Here is a 19,397-nt window from a genome sequence, read left to right on the forward strand (position 1 = left end):
GGCGTCACTTTACCATGGCGTCTTTTCATAATTACCTATGACGGACTCTTTTGTTACTCTACGTTTTACGTCCTCTATCAGGCTATGCACACGGTTTGGGGCAAGCAGGGCATCCAATCCCGACAGCGCCCGTCAGGCAGCCCTCGGGAGCTGCTCATACTCATAACGTCGTCAACACCATGTCACGTTTCTTGTTGCCTCCACCGAAGACGCCCACCTCGGGCCGGGCCGAACTCTACCCGTCTCAGGTCCTCCGCTGCTCGGCCGCTTCGCCTGCTAGGTAGCCCATGACGGCCTTGTCTCGAAGCCTCGGATCTGCAATAGGACGGCCGCCGTCGCCGCCGCTGCCGCTGTTGGCCTCGGTCACGCCCTCGCTCCCCGTCGCCGCGGCGACGTGTTGTCGCGGCCGCCCAAACAGGCACTCCCACAGGTCGCCCTTGTCGACCACCTCGCCGGCGGAGCGGTCCTTGCTCATGAGCCTGGACAGCGCGGCGTGCTCGAGCTCGAGCGTGTTGGCGGCCTCGATGCTCGCGTCGAGGAGCTGGAGCTGCTCGGGCGTGGCCTCTCGTTCCTTTTCCCTGTCGTTGGCGTCGTCGGGACGATGGTCCTGGTGGTGGTGGTGGTAGTGGTGGCGGCGGCGCCCCCCGCCCATGTGCTCCATACGACGCCGGACCGAGAGGTTGTGGATGCTCTCCTCGACGGTGCCGGACACGAGGTAGAGCCAGACGGTCGTCTCGTGCTGCTGGCCGATGCGGTCGACGCGGGCAATGGCCTGCAGCTCGAGGGCCGTGTTGAGGAGCGGCTCGCAGAGGAACACGTGCGAGGCGTTGACGAGGTTGAGCCCGGACGAGTGGGCGCGGGCGTGGAGCAGAAACACCTCGACGGCCGGGTCCTCCTTGAACTTGGCGATGCCCGCATGCTCGTCGATGGAGGCGTGCCCAATGTGGAACCGCCGGAAGGCGTTGCGCAGCACCGTCAGGAAGTCGCGGTACTGGGAGAAGACGATGGACTTGGCGCCGGGGTCCGACTCGCGCAGCCACACGAGGTGCCTGACCAGCGTGTCCACCTTTGTCGTGAACGAGGGTCCGTCCAGGTCCACGTTCTTGATCTCCGCCAGCTGGTCCGCGTTGAACTCGGCGTAGATGGCGGACTTGCGCGGTGCGGCGGCGGGACCGATGGAGGCGCTGCCTCGTCTCTGCTGGGGGGAGCTCGCCGCGGCGGCGTTGCTACTACCGGCCCTGTTGCTGCTGGAGGACGGCTCGCTCGTGACCTGCAGCTGCTGCGGCTTGATGGTGATGTCGTGAAGATTCGAAGGCTTGAGCGCCCTCTTGCAGACGGGGCAGTTGTGGTGCGCCTTGAACCACATGGTCATGCACTCCTTGCAGAACTGGTGGCCGCAGACGGTCAAGACGCCAATCGTGAAGGGCATCTGGCAGATGACGCACATGCGCGGCTCGTTGGACTTGGAGCCCGCTTCCTTCAAGTTAAGAACTGATAGAGAAACCAAGTCAGCTTGATCGGCCAGCGACGGGCCATGGCAACGACAACTACTCACGATATCGGTGCTTTGCCTCGGCCGACGAGAGCTTGCGCCGCATGTCCTCTTCTTGCTGGGCCATCTTGGCAATTGCCTCGTCTGTCTTGGAGCCTTCGTAAGGTAGGACTGCGTCCGACACGGCCTGCAGCTGCCGGTAATATTCAAGACGCGTGTTCATGGCCGTCTTGAAGCTCTCAATCTCCGATTCGAGCGCCGCCGCGGCCTTGTTTTGCGCTGTGAGCTGCGCATGTGTCGACGTCATATGCGCAGCCACGATGCGGGCTTCCACCGCCTCTCTCGCAGTCGGCGCCGTATCGCGCGTCAGCCTGGTCTGCAGGCCACGAAGGTCGCTAATAGCAGCCCTCATCGACTTTTGCGCCCGTCCCGGCTTGACCTCGGCACGCTTCGCGAGCATTTCCAGGAGCTTCTCCGGTGCAGGTCCGTCGCCTTCCTTGGCCAGCCTGATGGACGTTTCCGTCTCGTGCTTCACGAGCTCGTTTGTCTGGCCTGTAATGGCGTCCTGGCGGTCGGCTATGGCTGCCCTCAGGGTTTGGTAGTAGACCATGAGCAGGTCTTGGAACTTGGCAGAGTCTGCGAGCTCCTCGCCTGTCGTCTCGACCTCGTCTTCCTCATCGACGAGGGGCCGTAGAAGTAGCTGCACAACTTCCTCCCGCCACTCATCAACCACGTTGGCCTGGTCGTTCAGCTCGCCGTAGAGATCCTCGAGATTCTCCACGACGCGCGCGCTCTCAAGGCCCTTTTCCGACTTGATGACAAGCTCCGGGATCTCCGTGAACTGCTGATTCGCAGCCCTGCGCTTGATCTTATTCATGAGCCGCGTGGCCTTGCGATTGCTCTCACGAAGTATCTCTCGACGGATGACTTTGGCCTGATCGTAACCCTCATCTTCCAGCTTCTTGAGCCGCTTGAACTCTTCTGACTCTGGCTCTGTCATTTCTGCATTGTCCCGGATCTGAAAATAGGCGTTGGCGCAGAAGAAGACGGCCTTGTGATGTAGCTCAAGCGACGAACGCAACCGCCGTCGGCACTCGCTAATTCGCCCCTTATTCTCGCCATCTTCGTGCTCAGCTTCTGATTCCGACAAGTCGGACAAGTCGTTGGACTCTGCCTTCGTGACGGCCTCCTCCCCACCCTGATCGCGGATGGCATCCGTAAGTCTCACCCTCGCATCCGCCACAAGCTTTTCGGTCTCCGCCCGCACTTGCTCCCAGATGTCAAGTGCAACTTTCACGCGCGGGCTGTTCTCATACAGCTGACCTCGCGTGAGCCGGCTCGAGATATACGCCCGCTCATCGTTTCGAATTGCATTCTCGCTTTGCTCGAGCATGGCGTTGAGAACCTCATCCACCGTCCTCATCGGTCGGTTCTTGTTTGACCCCAGGAGTCGGCGACTATACACGCCAACTTCTGGGTGCAACGTCGTCTGTCGCAAACGGTTTAACCACACCCTCATTGCATCTTCGTACTTTTCCGGCTCCCAGTGTTCGTCTACAGGAGAGCCCTCCAGGTCGAACCCGCATTCCTCAGCCATCTCCTTGAAAAGCGACTGGTAGTGTTGCTCCTCGACAGCCGTGAAGGGCATGCTGATGACATATCTCTTCTGTGGCGGGAGCATGATTTCGTCTCGGACCAGAGCCTTGGTGTGTCGCAGCGATATTGCCCTGAATATCTGCTGGAAGACCGGCTTGTGATTGTTTATCAAAGCTTGCCAGACGTGTGATGCCGAGCAGTATGGCTCGTAACCCAAGAAAGACAAAAGGCCAAGTAAGTCCTTGACGTCGTCCTTGACAGGGGTTCCGGTGATTCCCCAGGAGTTGACGCGAGGCAGCGCTCGTGCAACGATTGCTGCTTGGCTGTACCCGTTCTCAATCATCTGTGCTTCGTCCAGACAGAGTCTCCACCATGAGATCTTGACGAGCGGCGACATCATCCTAGGATACGCGCGCTCGTATCTACGAGGGCGTTTTGGCGGCTCTTGAGCGAAATGGACTTCGGCAGACAAGACAGAGTAAGTCGTGATGACAATGTCGTGTTCCGCTAGGTCCTGCACAATGTCGTCTTCCTCTCCCTGAAGCTTCTTGCAGCCCTCGTAGTGTTTGACCCGCAGCGATGGCGCGTGGCGTGCCATTTCAGACACCCATTGCTGTCGCAGTGATTCGGGGGTAACAATGAGGGTGGCACGACTTGATGTGCGCCCCTTGGGATCTTTTGTCAGGGTCGGTAGGTCCATACAGGAGTTGAGAAGTATGAGGCCCAGTATTTCCAAGGTCTTTCCTAGGCCCATCTCCTCCGCCAGGATGCCACCTTTGATTGCCCTGTCCGCTTCCTCGTAGAGCGACTTGTCTCGTGTAATCGTCTGGAATACATCGCTGACAAACACTGTATCTCCACTTGAATCGCGAACATCTCGAAACGTGTCGATTCTTGATGTAGATCCCTGCTTCGAAAGTGGTCGAAGTCGTGATTCCTCGGCATCCCACTCCATGCCCTCTCTTGCGAGAAGCCACTTCAACGTACGCTTCTGGTAAGGAAAAAGTGTCGCCTCCAGCCCCGGAACCTCTATCGATGCGGCATGGCTATCGTCTTTTGGTGGCACGAATGCCGCGTCGTAAAAGTCCATTGGTGACCAAGCTTTATCGGGTGCAACGGTCGGGTAGAAGGCGTTGATGACAGCTTGGCTATCTTTGCGCTCGAGAATCCTCCGCAAGCGGAAGAATGGGGATGGTGTCGAGTTCCAAAAAAGCTCCAAGGCTACGGTCACCGTCGTCATTTTGCCATCGCACTCGACTGCGATACCCATCGCCTTCCACAAACGGCCAGGTTCATTATGTGCGATGCTGTGCGCCGGGGTATCGAATATTTGAATCGCCTGTTTCGCAGCTTCTCGCGGTCTGAGCGCTATCAAAGTGTCTAGTTTCCCTATCGGGGACGTCGAAGGCGATGACAGGGCTAGACCCCTGCCCTGAAGAGTGCCATCTCTCAGCGGTATGCCCGTCGTCATGTATCCTTTGGAAAGGCCGATTCGCAAGTATCCTTCCACATCGTGAAAAGTCTTGGTGGAAGTCTTCGGTGTGTCCTCTGTGCAGGGGCGACGAAACGATACTTGGCTCTTGGCCACAGAGATGGCGAGGTCGGGGCGAGGATCAAGCTTGAGCCGCTTGTTGGGCGGCTCGGCCGCAGAACTTTCGGTCGCGTCATCAATGCCGGCGGATGAAGAAGGTATGGCTAGGATGTACTGAACGACTTCGGCCGGAATCGGGTCTGTGTCCACCTCTGTCAATTACACATCACTTGGGCAGCCCAGGCACGTCAGAAAACGAGGCGTGCACCCACCATCAATGCCGACTTTGGAGTCCGGTCGAAAAGGCTTGGGGCGCCGAGCTGTAACTTTTGTTCGAGGCATCTCTGCCAATCATCTGTTCCGCGGGGCTGTCTAACAGCGAGCCCCAGGAATGTCTTATGGCATTATGAAGGAGGGAAAGTTGCGCGAGGCCATCCAGTGGCGACCCGTGAAAGTGCTCCGAGAAAGGCGCGAGTCGTCCGCGCGGGTGTTACCGTTAGACGGCTCAGCCTAACTCCGGCCCCACGCGAGATAATCCCGAAAGCCAATGGATAACGACTTGAGGCGCGCCACACCCGTGCGACCCCTTCAGCCTTGCTTACCTAACTCAGCTGCATCAAATTTCGAGGTCCATCACCGGAACGAACCAGCTCAGACTTGCTCCCCTTCAGCGACGACGACGACGAAAGCCTGCGCGCCTGCGGTCTCGTCGCCACACTCAACTATAATGTTTGTTACATTGGTTTTTGATGTATTCGTCTCGATCGACGGACAATTGCTAACTTGGACGTCCCTCCAGCCACGATGAGAGCACCCACGCTCAGGCCATACCTGCGCCTCTTCGCGCCGAGCATCCACCTTCCGGCCGCCGCCAGTCAGACGAGATGCCTTCACAAGACCCGGCCGCCACCGTCAATTCCCCAACCGCGGCCGTTTGTCCCCGATGTTGAGACCTTCCTGACGCTCATCGGCCGGGGCCTCAGCAAGCACGCCTCCAAGTTCCCCTCGTGGGAGTCGCTCTTCTCCCTCACATCGCCGCAGCTCAAGGAGCTTGGCATCGAGCCCCCGCGGAACCGGCGATACCTTTTGCAGTGGATGCAGCGATACCGCAAGGGCGCGCTGGGCCCCGGCGGCGACTTCCAGTTCGTCAAGGACGGCGAAGCGCTGCTCAAGGTGGCCACGCCGCCGGCCGCGGTCATCAGCGACGCCCGATACGTGGTGAACGTGCCGCACCAGGCGGAGGAGGAGGCGGAACAGAAGCAGCAGCAGCCGGAGACGCTGCCGCGGCCGATCGGGTACACGGTGCACGGTCTGCGGTCAATAGCGGGGCCGTATGCGACGCCGCTCCCGGGTCAGGCCGGGGCGGTGGTCAAGGTGACGGAGGGCATGTGGGAGCAACGCCGGGGACGTAAGGTTGACGGCGGTGAGAGGCGGCAGGCCGAGGTGCGGTTCAAGAAGCGCTCTGCCGAGCGCAGGGCGGCGCGCGAGGCCGAGATGCTGGCCAAGATGTAGGGGCCGCTGGGGTGGGATTTCGGTGACGTTTATACTCCAGCGGCATTCTGCTATGTACTCTAGGCTGTATACATATACAACGGCAATCGTGTTGGCCTTGGGCTGGATTTGCGTGTGGAGGTGGCTGTGTCCCGGCTTCGCATGGACACTATGCAGGTCGGGGCAGTGTCGGTGATCAGCCTCCAGCAAGGATGACATTACACAGATTATCAGGCAGATCCTGTTGACTGCACCACTGAGAGCCCACATCTAATACAAAAAAGCCACGGGAAGCCATCGTCATTGCAAACTACCGCGTGCAAATCATCGAGAAATGGAAAACGAAGACGCCAGAACAGACATCGGTGTCTTACAGGGTAGGCCGGGCGTTCTCGAGTCCAACGTCGTCGGACCCACCCAGAGCCGTCTTGCCCACCAACGCCGGCACGGATGGCTCACGCGCTCCCACGGCTCGCCCATCCTCTCAGGCAGGAACCCCTACAGTCAAATCACCTGCACACGTTGCCGAGCAGAAAAGAGTCAGAAAAGCAAAAAAAGGCTCATTGACGGACTCCGCATCGCGAAGCTCTAAAAAAAGAAACCTTGGCAACCACGATGGAGCGCGCATCATGGCCCCCCCCCCCCTGCCTGCTCGGCCAGCCATGCGGCTCCGTCCGCCAGGTTCAAGGCTGTTTCCACCGCCCAGGTGCTCATCAGCTGGTACTAGTATGTAGTTAGCCGGAACAGAACAGTGGGCGCTACCGGAGCCGTGACGTTGTATGTAAGTATGTAGGCCTTCAGGCACAGGCACAGAGAGGTACGCTTCGTGCAGCACGTATGTATGTATCGCGTCTGCTGGCTGGGTGGTAACTAGGCGCCTGCCTAAGGTAGGTACTAACTTAATCCACCCACCATGTAACCTGACCCCAGTGCGCATCACCACCACCCCAGCCAGGTCAGCGCCCACCACCACCAACACCCGTTACGGCGAAAAAGCCAAACACGGCGCATCTACAAAGGGAAATAAACGAAACAGGTGCAAGGCAAAAGATGGGATAATATTACCCGATTCAACGCACCTTGAAGAAGGCTCCTTTGGCGATACAACTACGTACATACATACATCACACTGCACGCCCCCCTACCCCCCCTCCCTCTCCCTTCCTCCAACAACAGGTCACAAAAGGGGGCCAAAAGCTTGTTTCGACGTCTTGGCCGCCGTCCCGCCCCGTTGGTGGCTGTTTTTAGACCATCGTGGGAAAGACGCAGGCGGGAAGGACACAAGGGGTCCATTCAGCGCCGCTGCCGTGTCGTGTGTCAGCCCTGACCAAGCAAACAAGAGGAAAACGAAAGGAAACGCACGCCCCCCCTTTCTCCCGTTGCTTCGCTTTCATTGTTCACGTTTTCTTGGTAGTTGTGTTGTTTCATTGCGCACTGTTGTGCTACTGGATGCTACTGCTGCCCTGCTCCAGGTGCGGGGCTGGCTGGCTGGCTGCCCCCCTCGCCCGGGGCGCGTCTCGGGACGGACACTGCGACGTTATCGATTCGATATGGTGGTTGGTGCCTGTTGTTGGCTGGGCATTTCTCCCAACTCCCACCCCGGCGTACGGTAGGGCTGACGCGGGGGGCGGCGGGAGGGAGGGAGCCACGTTTTTGTGTGTGCGTGTACTTCGTAGTGCCGGGCAAGTCAGGGAAGGAAAGGTAGCAGCTACCTAGTACTGTGCTGTACTACGTATTAACGTTACTTCTTCGTACAACATGCGAGCAAGAGAGCCACAAGGAGGTTCCAGGGCATCGGTGCCGCTGCTGTGCTACTAGCTAGTTACCGTTGGCGACGCACCCCCTCTCACAAAGCGCGGGGCATGAGTGCTAAGTTAGTTACAACTAGGGACAGGGCCAGGAACTCAAAAGAAAGAAAAATGAAGAAAAAAAACCAGTTCACCGTCACGCCGTTGTACTGCGTACTGCAACCTTAAAACTATCGCCCACTTCCCCCGCAAGACGACCTGGGAAAAGCGTCGTAGCGCATTGAAACACGCCAACATGACAGCACTCATATGAGCACATAGTACATACATACCTACAACGCCGCTCGACCAAAGTGCCTTGCTTCCTGCACCGAAACAAAAATAAAGGCATACAGCTGAAAGGCTGGTGGTGGTGGTCGCCCGGCTGTCGCCACAGCGCGCGGCGCACTTATCAGGCCGAGAGCTCAGCTCCGATGGGCTCGCTGGCCAATCCCGGCAGAGGGGACCAGGTGTCGTGCACGGAGCTCTGCCGAGGAACCGCTGCAGAGAAACAAAAATAGCAGCACCTGTGTGTTTTCTGTTTCACCACGATCGTCCCGCCGACGATCTGTCGGCACCACCATCGTCATACCCTGGCTTGGACGCCTGCCAGACCTTCGGATGGACGAAATGGCACAGACCCCCCGCGCTTCGCTGCGGAAGTGTCATACCGCGCTCCTGGTACCCGGCCCATCGCACGTAGCCGCGGCGGGGCGCGCTGAAGGAGCCTCATACCGTTATTGGGGATTGCTCGGAGGTGTTGCATCGGAGTCATGGGGCGTCATGGTATCCACGGTGGGTTCAATCACCACTCAGTCGCAACAAGTCTCCTTGGACCCGGCCAGCTCCTCAACGGCCCCAGATGAATTCCACGCCCCTCCACGATGGAGCCTCGCGAGCGCGTCTCCATCTCTCTGCTCGCGCATCCGGGTTGCCTTGCAGAACCAAGATCCACTACGAACATACCGAGTGAAACAAACTGGTTTACCAGGCCGATCGCTCCTCCACAATGGCAGCAATCTGCTGGTTCCCTGTCGCCGCGGGCTCCATAGCCGAGCGAAACTAGTATCGACCGAGGCTTCAGTCGTGAATCCTTGGTAGAACCTTGACCGACGTGCGCAACATCACAGACTTGGCTCAGCGCTTGCATGAGCTGGCCTGCTTCATGGCGCCACTCATCTAGCCACAGAATCCGATGTGGTGTTGCCGTGCGGTAAGTGCTATCGCCGCCCTTGTCCTCACTTTGTCCGGTATCCTGGCTCCGGCATCTTCACCTAATCTCTGTGAATGCGATCGGAGTGGTGCATCGTGCACTCCGCGGCTGTTGTTTCGCGTGAAATTCCTCATCCTGGTCTTGGTGATCGGCAGGGTAGTGGCAAAACAACTTCATCAGTGTCTATTTTAATCAACCACGAGGGTTTCGGGCCGCCCTACCCCAACATAGGAAATGATGTCCGATCTCTATGTCCGGTCGCCGAGGCAAGGCCAAGTCAAGATCGGAGAGAGTTGTCGGGAGCCCATGACGCTGTTTGGTCACGGGCAAGGCTCGCACGGGGCACAGCAATTGATCCTGGCAGCGATAATCTGCCAGAATGGCATCGTCCAGGAGATTCCAGGACGGCAAGATGGGAGGGCGTAACACTACACCTGCATTGAGCCGCGTTGAAGGGCCTGTTGTGGCGACTCGTCTTCACGGTGGTTGCCTTGGGCGTGGTCACTCGCTCGCCATTCTCGCCCTCGCGCCCACTGTTAGCAACAACGGCCGAGCTTTGCCGGGTCAACGACCAGGCTTGCCTGTTATCGCACCCCTGCCAAGTATACTGCATCCGGGGAAGCGCAGGCCAAAATAAGCTGAGGCACTATGTAGTATCATGACCTGTGGAAATGGGTTCAACGAGCTCGGATGAAGGTCGACTCTGCCTCGTCGGGAGACCAACGCAGCGGACCAATGCGGTGGCCCACACTTAGCCGCAATGAGCAAGCAGAGCTCCGAAATTGAAGTGATGGACTGGGGGCAACAGACATGATGATCCGGGCAAGCGGGATCCTCGGCGGCTGTCAGGCGGCTGTCGCACCCCTGTACTGAAGAGGCGACGGTTCTTCGATGGTGTGGCTCCAACAGCACACTAACATGCACCCATTTCCCACAACCAGCCAATGTCCTGCCGTCGTCTATTTAAAGATGCTGGACGAGGAACTTGCTTGAGGTCTACGAATTATTGTGGTTTAGCCCGCATAGGCCGTGGACTCTGCGTGAAAGTCTTGACGTTAACGCGTTTTGGGAGAGGGCGAAAGGAAACGGGGCACTGTCCACCGCTTGATCCCGTGAACACTCAGTTGTAGGTCAAACTTGGCCTCACAGAGTCGGCGGGAGCCGAACTGCCTGGACTGGAAGAGCATGTGTTCATCGTACTTGGAACGTGTAGGGAATCGCAGAGTCGCGCTCGAGACAATGTGTCGTGGCCCGCCCCTGGTCCGTCTTGATTGTCGCAGAGCCACAAAAAGACGCACAAGCGTATACTGTACCTGCTTAGGCAACGAGAGGTTCACGTGGGTTCCGCAAGCGGGCGGGATCAGTGCACCCCTGCTCGTGAGCACTGCACCAGACAGGTTGAGCAACTCAAGGAAGATTTCAGGGAGGGTCCGCTGGCGATCCTCGACGCCAAAAGGGAGCAAGGCGTTCGCAGAGGGCGGCGCGGATGATCAGGACTCACACCCCCCGTGATAGACACGATCGAACGAAGGATTGCTCTTGCTGGTCTGGGAGATCTCTGCGACGACAGCACCGAGTCCGTCCTGGTTCTCGACCTGGTCACCGAAACCGTGCAGGGTTGTCGGAAGGTTGCCTTGGCGGCGTCGACGTTCTCGCCTGTTCGGCAAATCGCAGATGTCAAGCCGCCCTTCCAAAGTTGCTGTAGCGTCGCACCCGCTTGGCCACCGGTTCTCACGTGGGTTACCTGGGCGATAGGGGACTTAGCAACGACATCCCGCATCGCCAGCTGTGTCCATTCCTCGCAGCAACGACGTCGCGCGGAACGGAGATAGCACGACCATACTGCTCGCAATGCTTCGGCTGGAAGCGGGGGGCTCTTGGGCAGATGCGGGTGAGGCGGATTTGTCCCCAATGGCGGTTCTCACGAGTGGGGTGTGCGGGTGGGTTCTCTCGCCATGGCCATCTAGGTCAGGTATTTCGCTAGTGCTGCGGCGTGGATGAGGAGACTGTCGAGAGTTGAAAGTCGTAGTCTCGTACGATCGAAATAACTAACTTTGGACACTGCTTTGAGTTACAAGCAACAGACCCTGCCCTGCGCTACAGTCCGTACTTGCCCTTGCGGTCAAATGCTCCTGCCCGAGTCTACGAAGTACTTCGTACAACTGCCTCGTGCCTACGTCGGACCTTCCTTGTCGTACCGAGGCACCATCCCTTGCGTGGTTCTGCGCATGCACAATGGCCGGCGAGGAAGGGGCGCCACGCGAGAGAGGGGGAGGGGGAGGATCGATGACCGCGACCAGGCGGATGGAACCCAAGGAAGGCACGAGGTCGCATCAAGACGTGGTGTCAGACGCGGGCGCTGCCAGCGGGCTGCAGCATGCGCCTGCAGTGTATCGCTAACACGAGGCGGCAGCGATGGAAGCGAATGCATCCCCTCCTCCCCCGTTGCATGTATGTAAGGTGTGTGCCACTATCGCTGAGGATGCCCAGAAGGACAAGCTGCACGCAGCGTGGCAAAGATCGCAGTGGCAAGCATGCGGGTGTTGCATCGCTCTCTGCCAATGCTCGCGCGAACCCTGACTGCAGTGGTGGAACGTGCGACCCTTGCTGGTGCTGCTGGGGTGCCTTGCCGGATCCTGGCGTGCTCGGGACCACCGTGACTTTCAATGGTTCTGGCTCTGTATAGTAGCCCACGCCCTTGTTCCCGGCCGGCGAGCTTGCCAGCCGACAATGGGCCTGGCAGGTAAAGGCAGCCTACGATGCACCTTATTAGTACTAAGGTGCCTGGTCCAGAATCATGGGATGGATGAACACCCAGCGTTGGGGGCGGCAGAGCGAGTGGTCCCGGCGTGGGTGGCTTGAGCTCCGGCTTGTTAGCAGTACCTAAGGTCACTTCGAACACCAGGTAAGAGGTAAGGTATTCTTCTTCGTGGCCGGCGGCGCACCAGCTGCCCCGTGCCCACTGCCAATACGACGCTGCACCTGTGTCGCATGCTGGACATACATGACCTGAGATGCAGGGTGCTTCAGAGTACTATTGTTTCTTTTGCAGCACTCACCAGAGCTGATGAAGCACCGGGTGCCTCTACGGGCTGCCTAGTTTGGCGGGCGCCTGAGCGGTTGTCCCACACCCCGCAGCTTCTCGGCGAAGCTCGACGGAAGAGTCAATGTCTCTCGTGTCGGCATCGAACGATTGCCGGTCATGGGTGGTGAGACAACCCTCGACCAGCCTCAGCCCCGCGCGCCCGATTAAGGCGGTGGCCGCCTGTTGGCATCAGCCAAGCCCTCGTTCGCAGCGAGATATACGATCGGATTCCGTCCGTCGAGGCGTGGCCATGACGCACGCACGCACGCACGCACACCTTGGGGCCAAAGGGGTGCCGCATCCTGGCGGTGGACTCCCCTCCTCCTCATCCTCCTAGTAGTAGTAGGAAGTCAATGTGCTGCTGCCTCCGCCGCCGCCGCCCGCCAAGGTAGCCGCCACGGGGGGGGGTCGGTCGTGCTTCTTTTTTCCCGAGCCGCTCCTGGGGCGACCAAGCTATGGATGGGTATGCGACGGGCACACCAAGGCGCGGGAAGGAAAATGGGGCGCCTGGCGAGGCGTCGACGGCGTTGGCGGTACCCGTTCGCCCGCCGGCGGCGTCCCGACCTGCATTTCGCACGGAGTGTCTCTCGGCGCTGTTGCGACGAATGACAAGGTAACAAAGTCGGCATGGCTGGTGGTCAGGCTGTTTGGCCCTCGTGACTTTGATGACGGCTGCGGAGATCTCGGCGGTCACTTGTTTTTCTTCTGGTGAACGTCCTCGAGTCTGAGCCTTGTGATGGCCCTTGTACCCAGCCGTTGTGGCGCCAATTCTTTCCCCCTTGGTACATAGTAGGTAGGTTTCCACGTTGGCCCCTTCGGGGCACACGGTTGTCCGTAGCCCGAACGGAGCGGCATAGCGTCGTGGGGATGTGACAAGTGCCGGGCTTACCGCGAGCGAGCACCGGACACCGGACGCAGAGCTGGGGCGAGCGCAGCTCATCATCTCGAGCAAGACGCGCCCATGCATGGGGACCTTTGCCGTGGTCATTTGCGGCTTTGCGACGCGTGTCATGTCGAGCTGGGTACCTGAGAGGCTCACTCACACGTAGCATTGCAGCAGAAGATGTCCAGTGTCGGCATTTCGGGGGAAGATTGTGGCGGCACGGCAGTCTCGCAGTGGTGGAGCAAAAGAAGCAAGTCTCACGGGGAACCCCAATGAGGCCATACGAATGCTGCATCTCTCTGCTTCAGATTCACAAGTCCACCTAGCTAAAATTAAGCATGGCGACCTGCCTGCCACCCCTCCACCCCCATCCACCTCTGCCTCCACCTCCACCTCAAGCCGAGACCTCGCCAATCGCCAATCACCAATGGCATGGCTGGCACTTCGGCCCGTGTTCCAGCGGACCTAGAGGGCATCATGTCGCGAGCTTGGCGTTCATCGACGGCAAAGGTACCCTCCAGCGCGCTGGCGAGGCCGACAACGGCGTGCATGTATGTACCTACTAAGTTAGTGCGTAGTTGAGGTGCAAGTGCAAGTCCGTCTCAAGGCGAGGCGGAAAGGTCTCCGGCGGCCGTCAGTGGCCGGTAGGCTGTCTCGACGACCCGCCCGATGCCCCTTCAAGAATGCGACTCCAGCTGAGGTAAGCCCGTGGCACGCTGTGGTTGGGTGGCAAGTCCCGTCCCCCCGTCGTATATCTCGCTTTTGTTCGTCACTCTCCCTCTCACTCTCTGGTCTGGCGAACCCTTGTTGTTGTAAGTGGAGGGTGTTTCTTTGGTGGGTTGACGTGCGGGCCCCCACCACTTCGAGTGCCGTAGCGCTTGACGATTGGCGGCTGCTCGTCTGTATGCATCGTTTTTGGGGATTCCATGGCCACGCAGGGTGACATTGCAGGCTGGCAGGCAGGCTCTCCGCGGTGCCTGATGGTGAATCACGTCGAGATACCGCCAGCTCGGAATTGGTGGATGGCAGCAATCTGACTCTCCCGGATCGCCTGCACCCACGTTCTCCTTTTCCTTCCTGCAGAATGAGTCCGCGCCCCCCTCAGGCGTGAGTCTTGCGCGAACCAGGTGGGCATCATGTCACTTCGTGGCGGCAGCAGGCCTCCTACACGCGGCTGCAGATGCACGGTAATGTGACTCGGGGCGAAGGTTGTGTTCCTGCCGGGTACGGTATCCCATGCGGGCTCAGCTAGAAGATTGATGGCCGGTGGCGATGAGGCTCAACTGCTTCGCCCGAGCCTTTTGCGCGGGACGCCTGTTCTGACCGGAGAGCTCCTCACTAAGTCTGGTCCTGACGACTGCCCAAATTTGGCCATTTTCAAGGGTTTCCGAACCACCCTGACCCACTTGCACGCCCCAGTGGAAGAAAGGTACCTTTATCTAGGGTGCATTCCAGACATCGACGCGTGGTTGAGCTTGATCCCCGGTAGTTGTTGCGGAAAGCGAACATGTACTTCGTAGACCTCGCCTTGGAAGAGCTCCACACCCTCGCTGGCTCACAACAGGAGGTATGGGATGGGACCTCAAGCAAGGCAGGGCCAAGATGCCAGGCAAGGCGAGGCAAAAACGCAGGGCAACGTATCTAAGTCAATGAATGGCACGGCAAAGACAAGGCAAAGGCAAGGCTTCTGAGACCCCCCCGTCCCTTGCCCTGGGCGGTTCAGCTCGCTGCCTGTCATTCCCTTTCTGGTCAGCAGTGCGGTGCCATGCACCCTGGTACTTGCCAGTGGACTTTGGGGCCTGGCGACCACCCGGCACGTTGCCCGGCGAGCATGAGGTAGCAGCCACCAGGGGATGCGTCCCATAGACAGTACCTGCACCGCGGCCGATCGCTGCAAGGGGACCAAGGCGGCTCCCGCCAGTGCGGTACTGGGTACCTCCGCAGGGCTGGAGCTGCCAGAGCTTGCAGTACCCTCTCTTTTTGATGAGCAAGCCCCCACCGGACCCGACCGCACCTGCCAGGTCGCGAGCGATACGGTGGGGGAAGGAAGGAGCCTTGGGGACTTGGGGCTCGCGGCCGGGGCCAAGGGTCGGCTGGTGCTTGCAGGCGCGCTTCTTGGCCTGGTGTGGTTGCTCTTGCCCGTTGTGCCCTGCGCTTGAATTGAATTAGCTGCGCTACAGATCCCCACACCCTGTTGAGACTAAACCGACCACAATCACCCCACCCTCAAAGAGCATGGCGAATCGACAGAGCAAAAGCCCATCCACCATCCAGCCATCGCTCACACTCACACACGCCAGGCGGAGAGGACCGTGGCAGACGATGTCCACGACACACGCCACTGCCTGGCCGCCAAACTATACCGTACATACGATACGCCTTGGCCGCTGAGGCGCGCTCTTGAATCCTTGATGCCGCCACCCCCTCCCCTCCTCCTTCCCGGGACTGCCCCCCCCTACAATCCCACCTTTCACGTCCCTGGCATGGTATGCCGCGCAGGGCTGGCCGCCGTCTCCGTCGTTTACTTGTTTCATCGCGGGCAAGACGCAAAAAGGCCCCTGGACTTTTCCCGAGCCTGCCCACCACCACAACCAGTCACCACGCCGCCACGTCGTTGAGCCTCTACACCCCATCTGGCACGCCGTGAACGAAAGCACCCGTGGACAGGGGGGGTGTCGACCCACGCGTCTCTCGTCCATCTGCGTCATGCCTGCCCGCGAGAACAACCTTGACCGTGCTCGCGGTCCCTCCAGTCTGCCCTACAGGGCCAGGTATGCCCGTCCCACCTCCATCAGGAGAGCCGTGACGTGCGCCCGTGCCGGCCGCGGTCCGGGGGTGCGAAGAGCCATGGCTGGGGTATCCGCAACCAGATGGACCTTGGGCAGCCCAGCTCCACGAGCATGGATGTGGTGGGTGGATGGGTTGACGGTGTCCCAGACACGCGGTTGAGGAATTTATTATTAGAGGCCCTGGGCTGTCTGCTTCAACCCCGGACGCCCTCTTGCCTCTTCGCGGCTTCGTCTTTATAACCAACGCCGGCCCTGCGTGGACGGACGCAAAGTTGACGACGACAAATCAAAGCCTACATTGCGCAGCTGTCTCCTTCCCACCTGACACTTAAGCTGTCCTTCCTTGGTTGGTCTTTTATTTGCCACAAGTCTTCCTCGGACTTACACGACGGTCTTAAACCACGACCTTCTCCTCAGCGTCGACGAATCTCCATCAAGTCTATGTCCTGTCGCGCACTCCTCAATCCAGATTCTTCTCTGTATATACCGCCACCCAGAGGACACCGTGACCAATAGATGTCTCGGACCCAACAAGTTCCTGAAAACCAGCACATATCGCTCCCCGATATCCGAATCCAGAGCGCCTCTCCAGTCTCGTTCAACGACTACGGCAACGCCGCCAGAGAGAGCTCTCCTGAAATTATTGGACTAGCAGTGCGACGTTCAAAGACACTACCAAGCAGCCTCGCCACTACACCGCGTTCGGCCCCCGGCCATAAGCGAAAGAGGTCCGCAACCGTGTCGGACATTGACATTTTCAAGGCCAACAACGCCGCCATGACAGCCGCCAAGATTTCCAGACACAACTCGGACGCTTCGAAGAAGTCAAGTGTCTCACCATCGTCCTCCATCTCCCGCAAGTCATCCAAGTCCAGCGCCAAGGATGTGGACTGGACGGAAGTGACGGACCCGGAGGAGCGACGGCGCATCCAGAACCGCATTGCGCAGCGCAAGTTCCGTAAGTCAACCATGATCTGTGGCTACCTGAGTGAGGAGGTCTGACAGAAGAACACAGGCGAGAAGGCTCGGGAAAATAAGGAAAAGGCGGAGCGTGAGACAAGAAATAGAGAGCACGCTGGCAACAGCTACCGTACGTTGGCCCTCACCGATGTCAACGGCGACCAGGACGCGCTTTCAGGCCTGCCTTGGGGCGGCCTGAACCTGAACCTGGTGGTCGCGCGGGGCTACGAGGCGGAGAGCCGCCGTAGTAGCGGCCGAGGCACGTACATCGGCGACGAGGCATACCCCGAGCCTCAGTACAGCCCCCCTCAATACAGCATGCCGTACAGCGCGGGCCTACAGCAGACGGCCAGCTACGGCAGCAGCGGAGGGGATGACATTTACTACGACGACACGACGAGTTATATCTACGAAGCGCCCCCTCAGCCCCCGCCTCCGTTTTCGACGGTGTGAAGGAGCGCTTGCACTGTCGCTTGTCTCTCGTTTATCATGACCTAGCGGGTATGTCCCAGGAACCTCTTGGCCCCCCAAACCCGAAAAGACATGGGACCATGTGCTAATCTGTCTTCTGTAGATTTATTTTTCACTCTTGTTTTTCTCCTCAACTGTTTCATTATTGCGCTTGCGGAATAGAATGGGTGGGTTCCATGAAGACGGCAACATCCATGCGCACGACTCACGACAAGGAGGGTCTTGTGGGGGAAGACCTGGACCCGAATGGATGCGGTTCTACAGGGGCGGTGGGCGGCGGCGTTCAGGTTGACAGCATTTGGGTAGTCAAACACCCCGCTAAAATATGCGAGGGCACGGGGCGTCAAGCGGTATGGTTTTTTTCTCTCGAGGGCGGGGTTCTACTACCGCTTCTCTCATGGACGGACGGGGTCCAGAACGAACAAAAGAAACTTGGTTTTGTTTGGGTTACAAGTACACACATCTTTACATTTCTGTTGCATTGCTGCTTTGGGGTTGGAATCGTTTTTCTACGTCACAGCTCTGTTATCTTTTACTAGAAAGCATGTACAGGAAAGGGGCGAATTGAGCGGTATCGCCGGGGCGGTTAGACGGGACTCGGAACACAGCAAGAGAGTAACGGCTGCTTTTGCAGCTGACGCAATGAGAACAAGACGGGGAAAACAGCAACAAGAAGTCTGTCGCTGCATTATTAATCATCCTTGTGTGACTGATGACTGATGGGCTTTTGGTTCTCTTGTCATAAAGGGGCGACAGCAAGCCAGTGCCAGGCGCAGGTGGCGCCACTCTCCTCGACTCGTTTGTGCAAACGAGCCAAGTACATTCATGTTGGAAGGTGGGATGGGATGCCCTGCGACCCCGGCCAGGACACATCGGGACGTCTGTTTGAAAGGACGGGGTGGTGGACCGCCCCCCCCTCCCCCTTCGGAGCATTTACAATCAGTGACCCGGGACTCATGAGCGCGCGTGCGCGGCGGACCGCGGCTGGCTTGGCCGACCTCACTCAGGCTTGTGATGCAGCGGCGCGAGAAAGCTCCGTGTTCTTCTGGCGGGATTGAGTCACCCGGACCCAGACCCAGAATCTCGCGGTGCCGCTGCGCGTCGCAAACATGTCGCATCCCTTCGAGACGGACCCTTTGATGGGCAAGTCGTCAGTCACAACGGGGACGTGGCGGCGTGAATACGAAGCAGCGACTATCGAGGCCTCAAGAACGGGAGCCTGCCTGCCGCGATCGGGCATGCTGGGCACAGCAGCATGGCGCCTGGCGCACACCCACTTACTGGTCGCGGCAGCGGCAGGAGCAGCAGCAGCAGCCTGTCTGCCTGCTGGTAGTAGTTGCAGTACGCTGTAGGCGTTCCCGTGGTTGCTGGACGGCGACACACTAGGACGGGCACCGGCGGCGGGGCCCAAGGGCCGTTTGAGCACCGGAAGGACGCCCACTCGGCTCTCGAGCGACCGCCGATTGGCCGCGCTTGTGAGTCTGGGGGACGAGCACCATCAACCGCCACGCGGGCTTTGTGTGACCAAGGATGCCGTGCAGAGGGATCTTGCGGGACGGGCTTGGGGGTTCGTACGTACAGTAACGAACTGTACGCCGTGACGCAGCCCGGAGGGTGGGCCTGTCCTAAACGAGAGGAATGCGATCGGGACGGGCTTGACGATGGGCTGGCGGGGGCTGCCTCGAAGGCGGGACTGGCACAGGAGGCTTCCGATCGTGCTTGTTCCATGGCGTCGCCACGATGCTCCCTTGACGGGCGCCCGACCGGGCGAGGCAGAATCCGCGCCTCCTGGGGGAGCCAGGACGTTTCGCAGCCAGCAGACCAGCCAAACTGTCGACTGCAGCAGGGAGCGGCTCGTGAGTGGCGGCGGCGGCGGCAACGACGGGGGAGGGAGTGAGTGGTATGGCGGGGTGTGCAGAAGCCATTCCCTGGCTGACGGAACGGGATGCAATTCGCGCCCGGTGGAGACGCCTTCTGGGAACAAGTCCTAGTGGGCCCCCCTTCAGCCCTGGTGGGGGACGTGAGGGGGGTGGGTGGGTGTGCTTTCGGGCGGGCAGCTGGCTGTCGGCGCGACGCACGCACCAGGGCGGACGAGAGCC

The 19,397-nt window shown here is 59.4% G+C and overlaps 5 protein-coding genes across 5 annotated transcripts; 3 read left to right on the forward strand and 2 right to left on the reverse strand.

Moving 5' to 3' along the window:
- Nucleotides 1–4: 4 nt before the first annotated feature.
- On the reverse strand, nt 5–5,061 carry JDV02_005332 (RING-type E3 ubiquitin transferase). Its single transcript, XM_047986615.1, has 3 exons — nt 4,892–5,061; nt 1,556–4,819; nt 5–1,491 (listed from the first exon to the last, which is right to left on the reverse strand). The coding sequence occupies exons 1-3, from the start codon at nt 4,959–4,961 to the stop codon at nt 245–247; spliced, it is 4,581 nt and encodes a 1,526-aa protein (XP_047842597.1). The 5' UTR covers nt 4,962–5,061; the 3' UTR covers nt 5–244.
- Nucleotides 5,062–5,284: 223 nt separating this feature from the next.
- FYV4 (telomere length regulation protein) lies at nt 5,285–6,402 on the forward strand. The gene is made up of 2 exons (XM_047986616.1): nt 5,285–5,348; nt 5,419–6,402. The coding sequence occupies exon 2, from the start codon at nt 5,424–5,426 to the stop codon at nt 6,129–6,131; it is 708 nt and encodes a 235-aa protein (XP_047842598.1). The 5' UTR covers nt 5,285–5,348; nt 5,419–5,423; the 3' UTR covers nt 6,132–6,402.
- A 6,118-nt stretch (nt 6,403–12,520) lies between these two features.
- JDV02_005334 (uncharacterized protein) lies at nt 12,521–13,207 on the reverse strand (the record flags this gene model as incomplete). The annotated part of the gene is made up of 1 exon (XM_047986617.1): nt 12,521–13,207. The coding sequence occupies one exon, from the start codon at nt 13,205–13,207 to the stop codon at nt 12,521–12,523; it is 687 nt and encodes a 228-aa protein (XP_047842599.1).
- Nucleotides 13,208–16,383: 3,176 nt separating this feature from the next.
- Nucleotides 16,384–17,280, forward strand: JDV02_005335 (uncharacterized protein; the record flags this gene model as incomplete). The annotated part of the gene is made up of 2 exons (XM_047986618.1): nt 16,384–16,825; nt 16,883–17,280. 2 exons carry the CDS (start codon nt 16,384–16,386, stop codon nt 17,278–17,280), a joined length of 840 nt encoding a protein of 279 aa, XP_047842600.1.
- A 1,224-nt stretch (nt 17,281–18,504) lies between these two features.
- On the forward strand, nt 18,505–19,303 carry JDV02_010855 (uncharacterized protein). Its single transcript, XM_047992594.1, has one exon. It carries the CDS (start codon nt 18,960–18,962, stop codon nt 19,287–19,289), a length of 330 nt encoding a protein of 109 aa, XP_047842601.1. The 5' UTR covers nt 18,505–18,959; the 3' UTR covers nt 19,290–19,303.
- The last annotated feature ends 94 nt before the right edge of the window (nt 19,304–19,397 follow it).

Source organism: Purpureocillium takamizusanense, chromosome 4 (genome assembly GCF_022605165.1).
Source record: "Purpureocillium takamizusanense chromosome 4, complete sequence".
In the NCBI taxonomy this organism is placed as follows: Eukaryota; Fungi; Ascomycota; class Sordariomycetes; order Hypocreales; family Ophiocordycipitaceae; genus Purpureocillium; species Purpureocillium takamizusanense.

Coding starts and splice junctions, on each gene's coding strand:
- FYV4 (XM_047986616.1), top strand. CDS start 5,424: ATGAGAGCACCCACGCTCAGGCCATACCTGCGCCTCTTCGCGCCGAGC.
- JDV02_005332 (XM_047986615.1), bottom strand. CDS start 4,961: ATGCCTCGAACAAAAGTTACAGCTCGGCGCCCCAAGCCTTTTCGACCG. Junction 4,820..4,891: donor CTCCAAAGTCGGCATTGATG/GTGGGTGCACGC, acceptor AGGTGGACACAG/ACCCGATTCCGGCCGAAGTC. Junction 1,492..1,555: donor CGAGGCAAAGCACCGATATC/GTGAGTAGTTGT, acceptor TTTCTCTATCAG/TTCTTAACTTGAAGGAAGCG.
- JDV02_010855 (XM_047992594.1), top strand. CDS start 18,960: ATGGGCTGGCGGGGGCTGCCTCGAAGGCGGGACTGGCACAGGAGGCTT.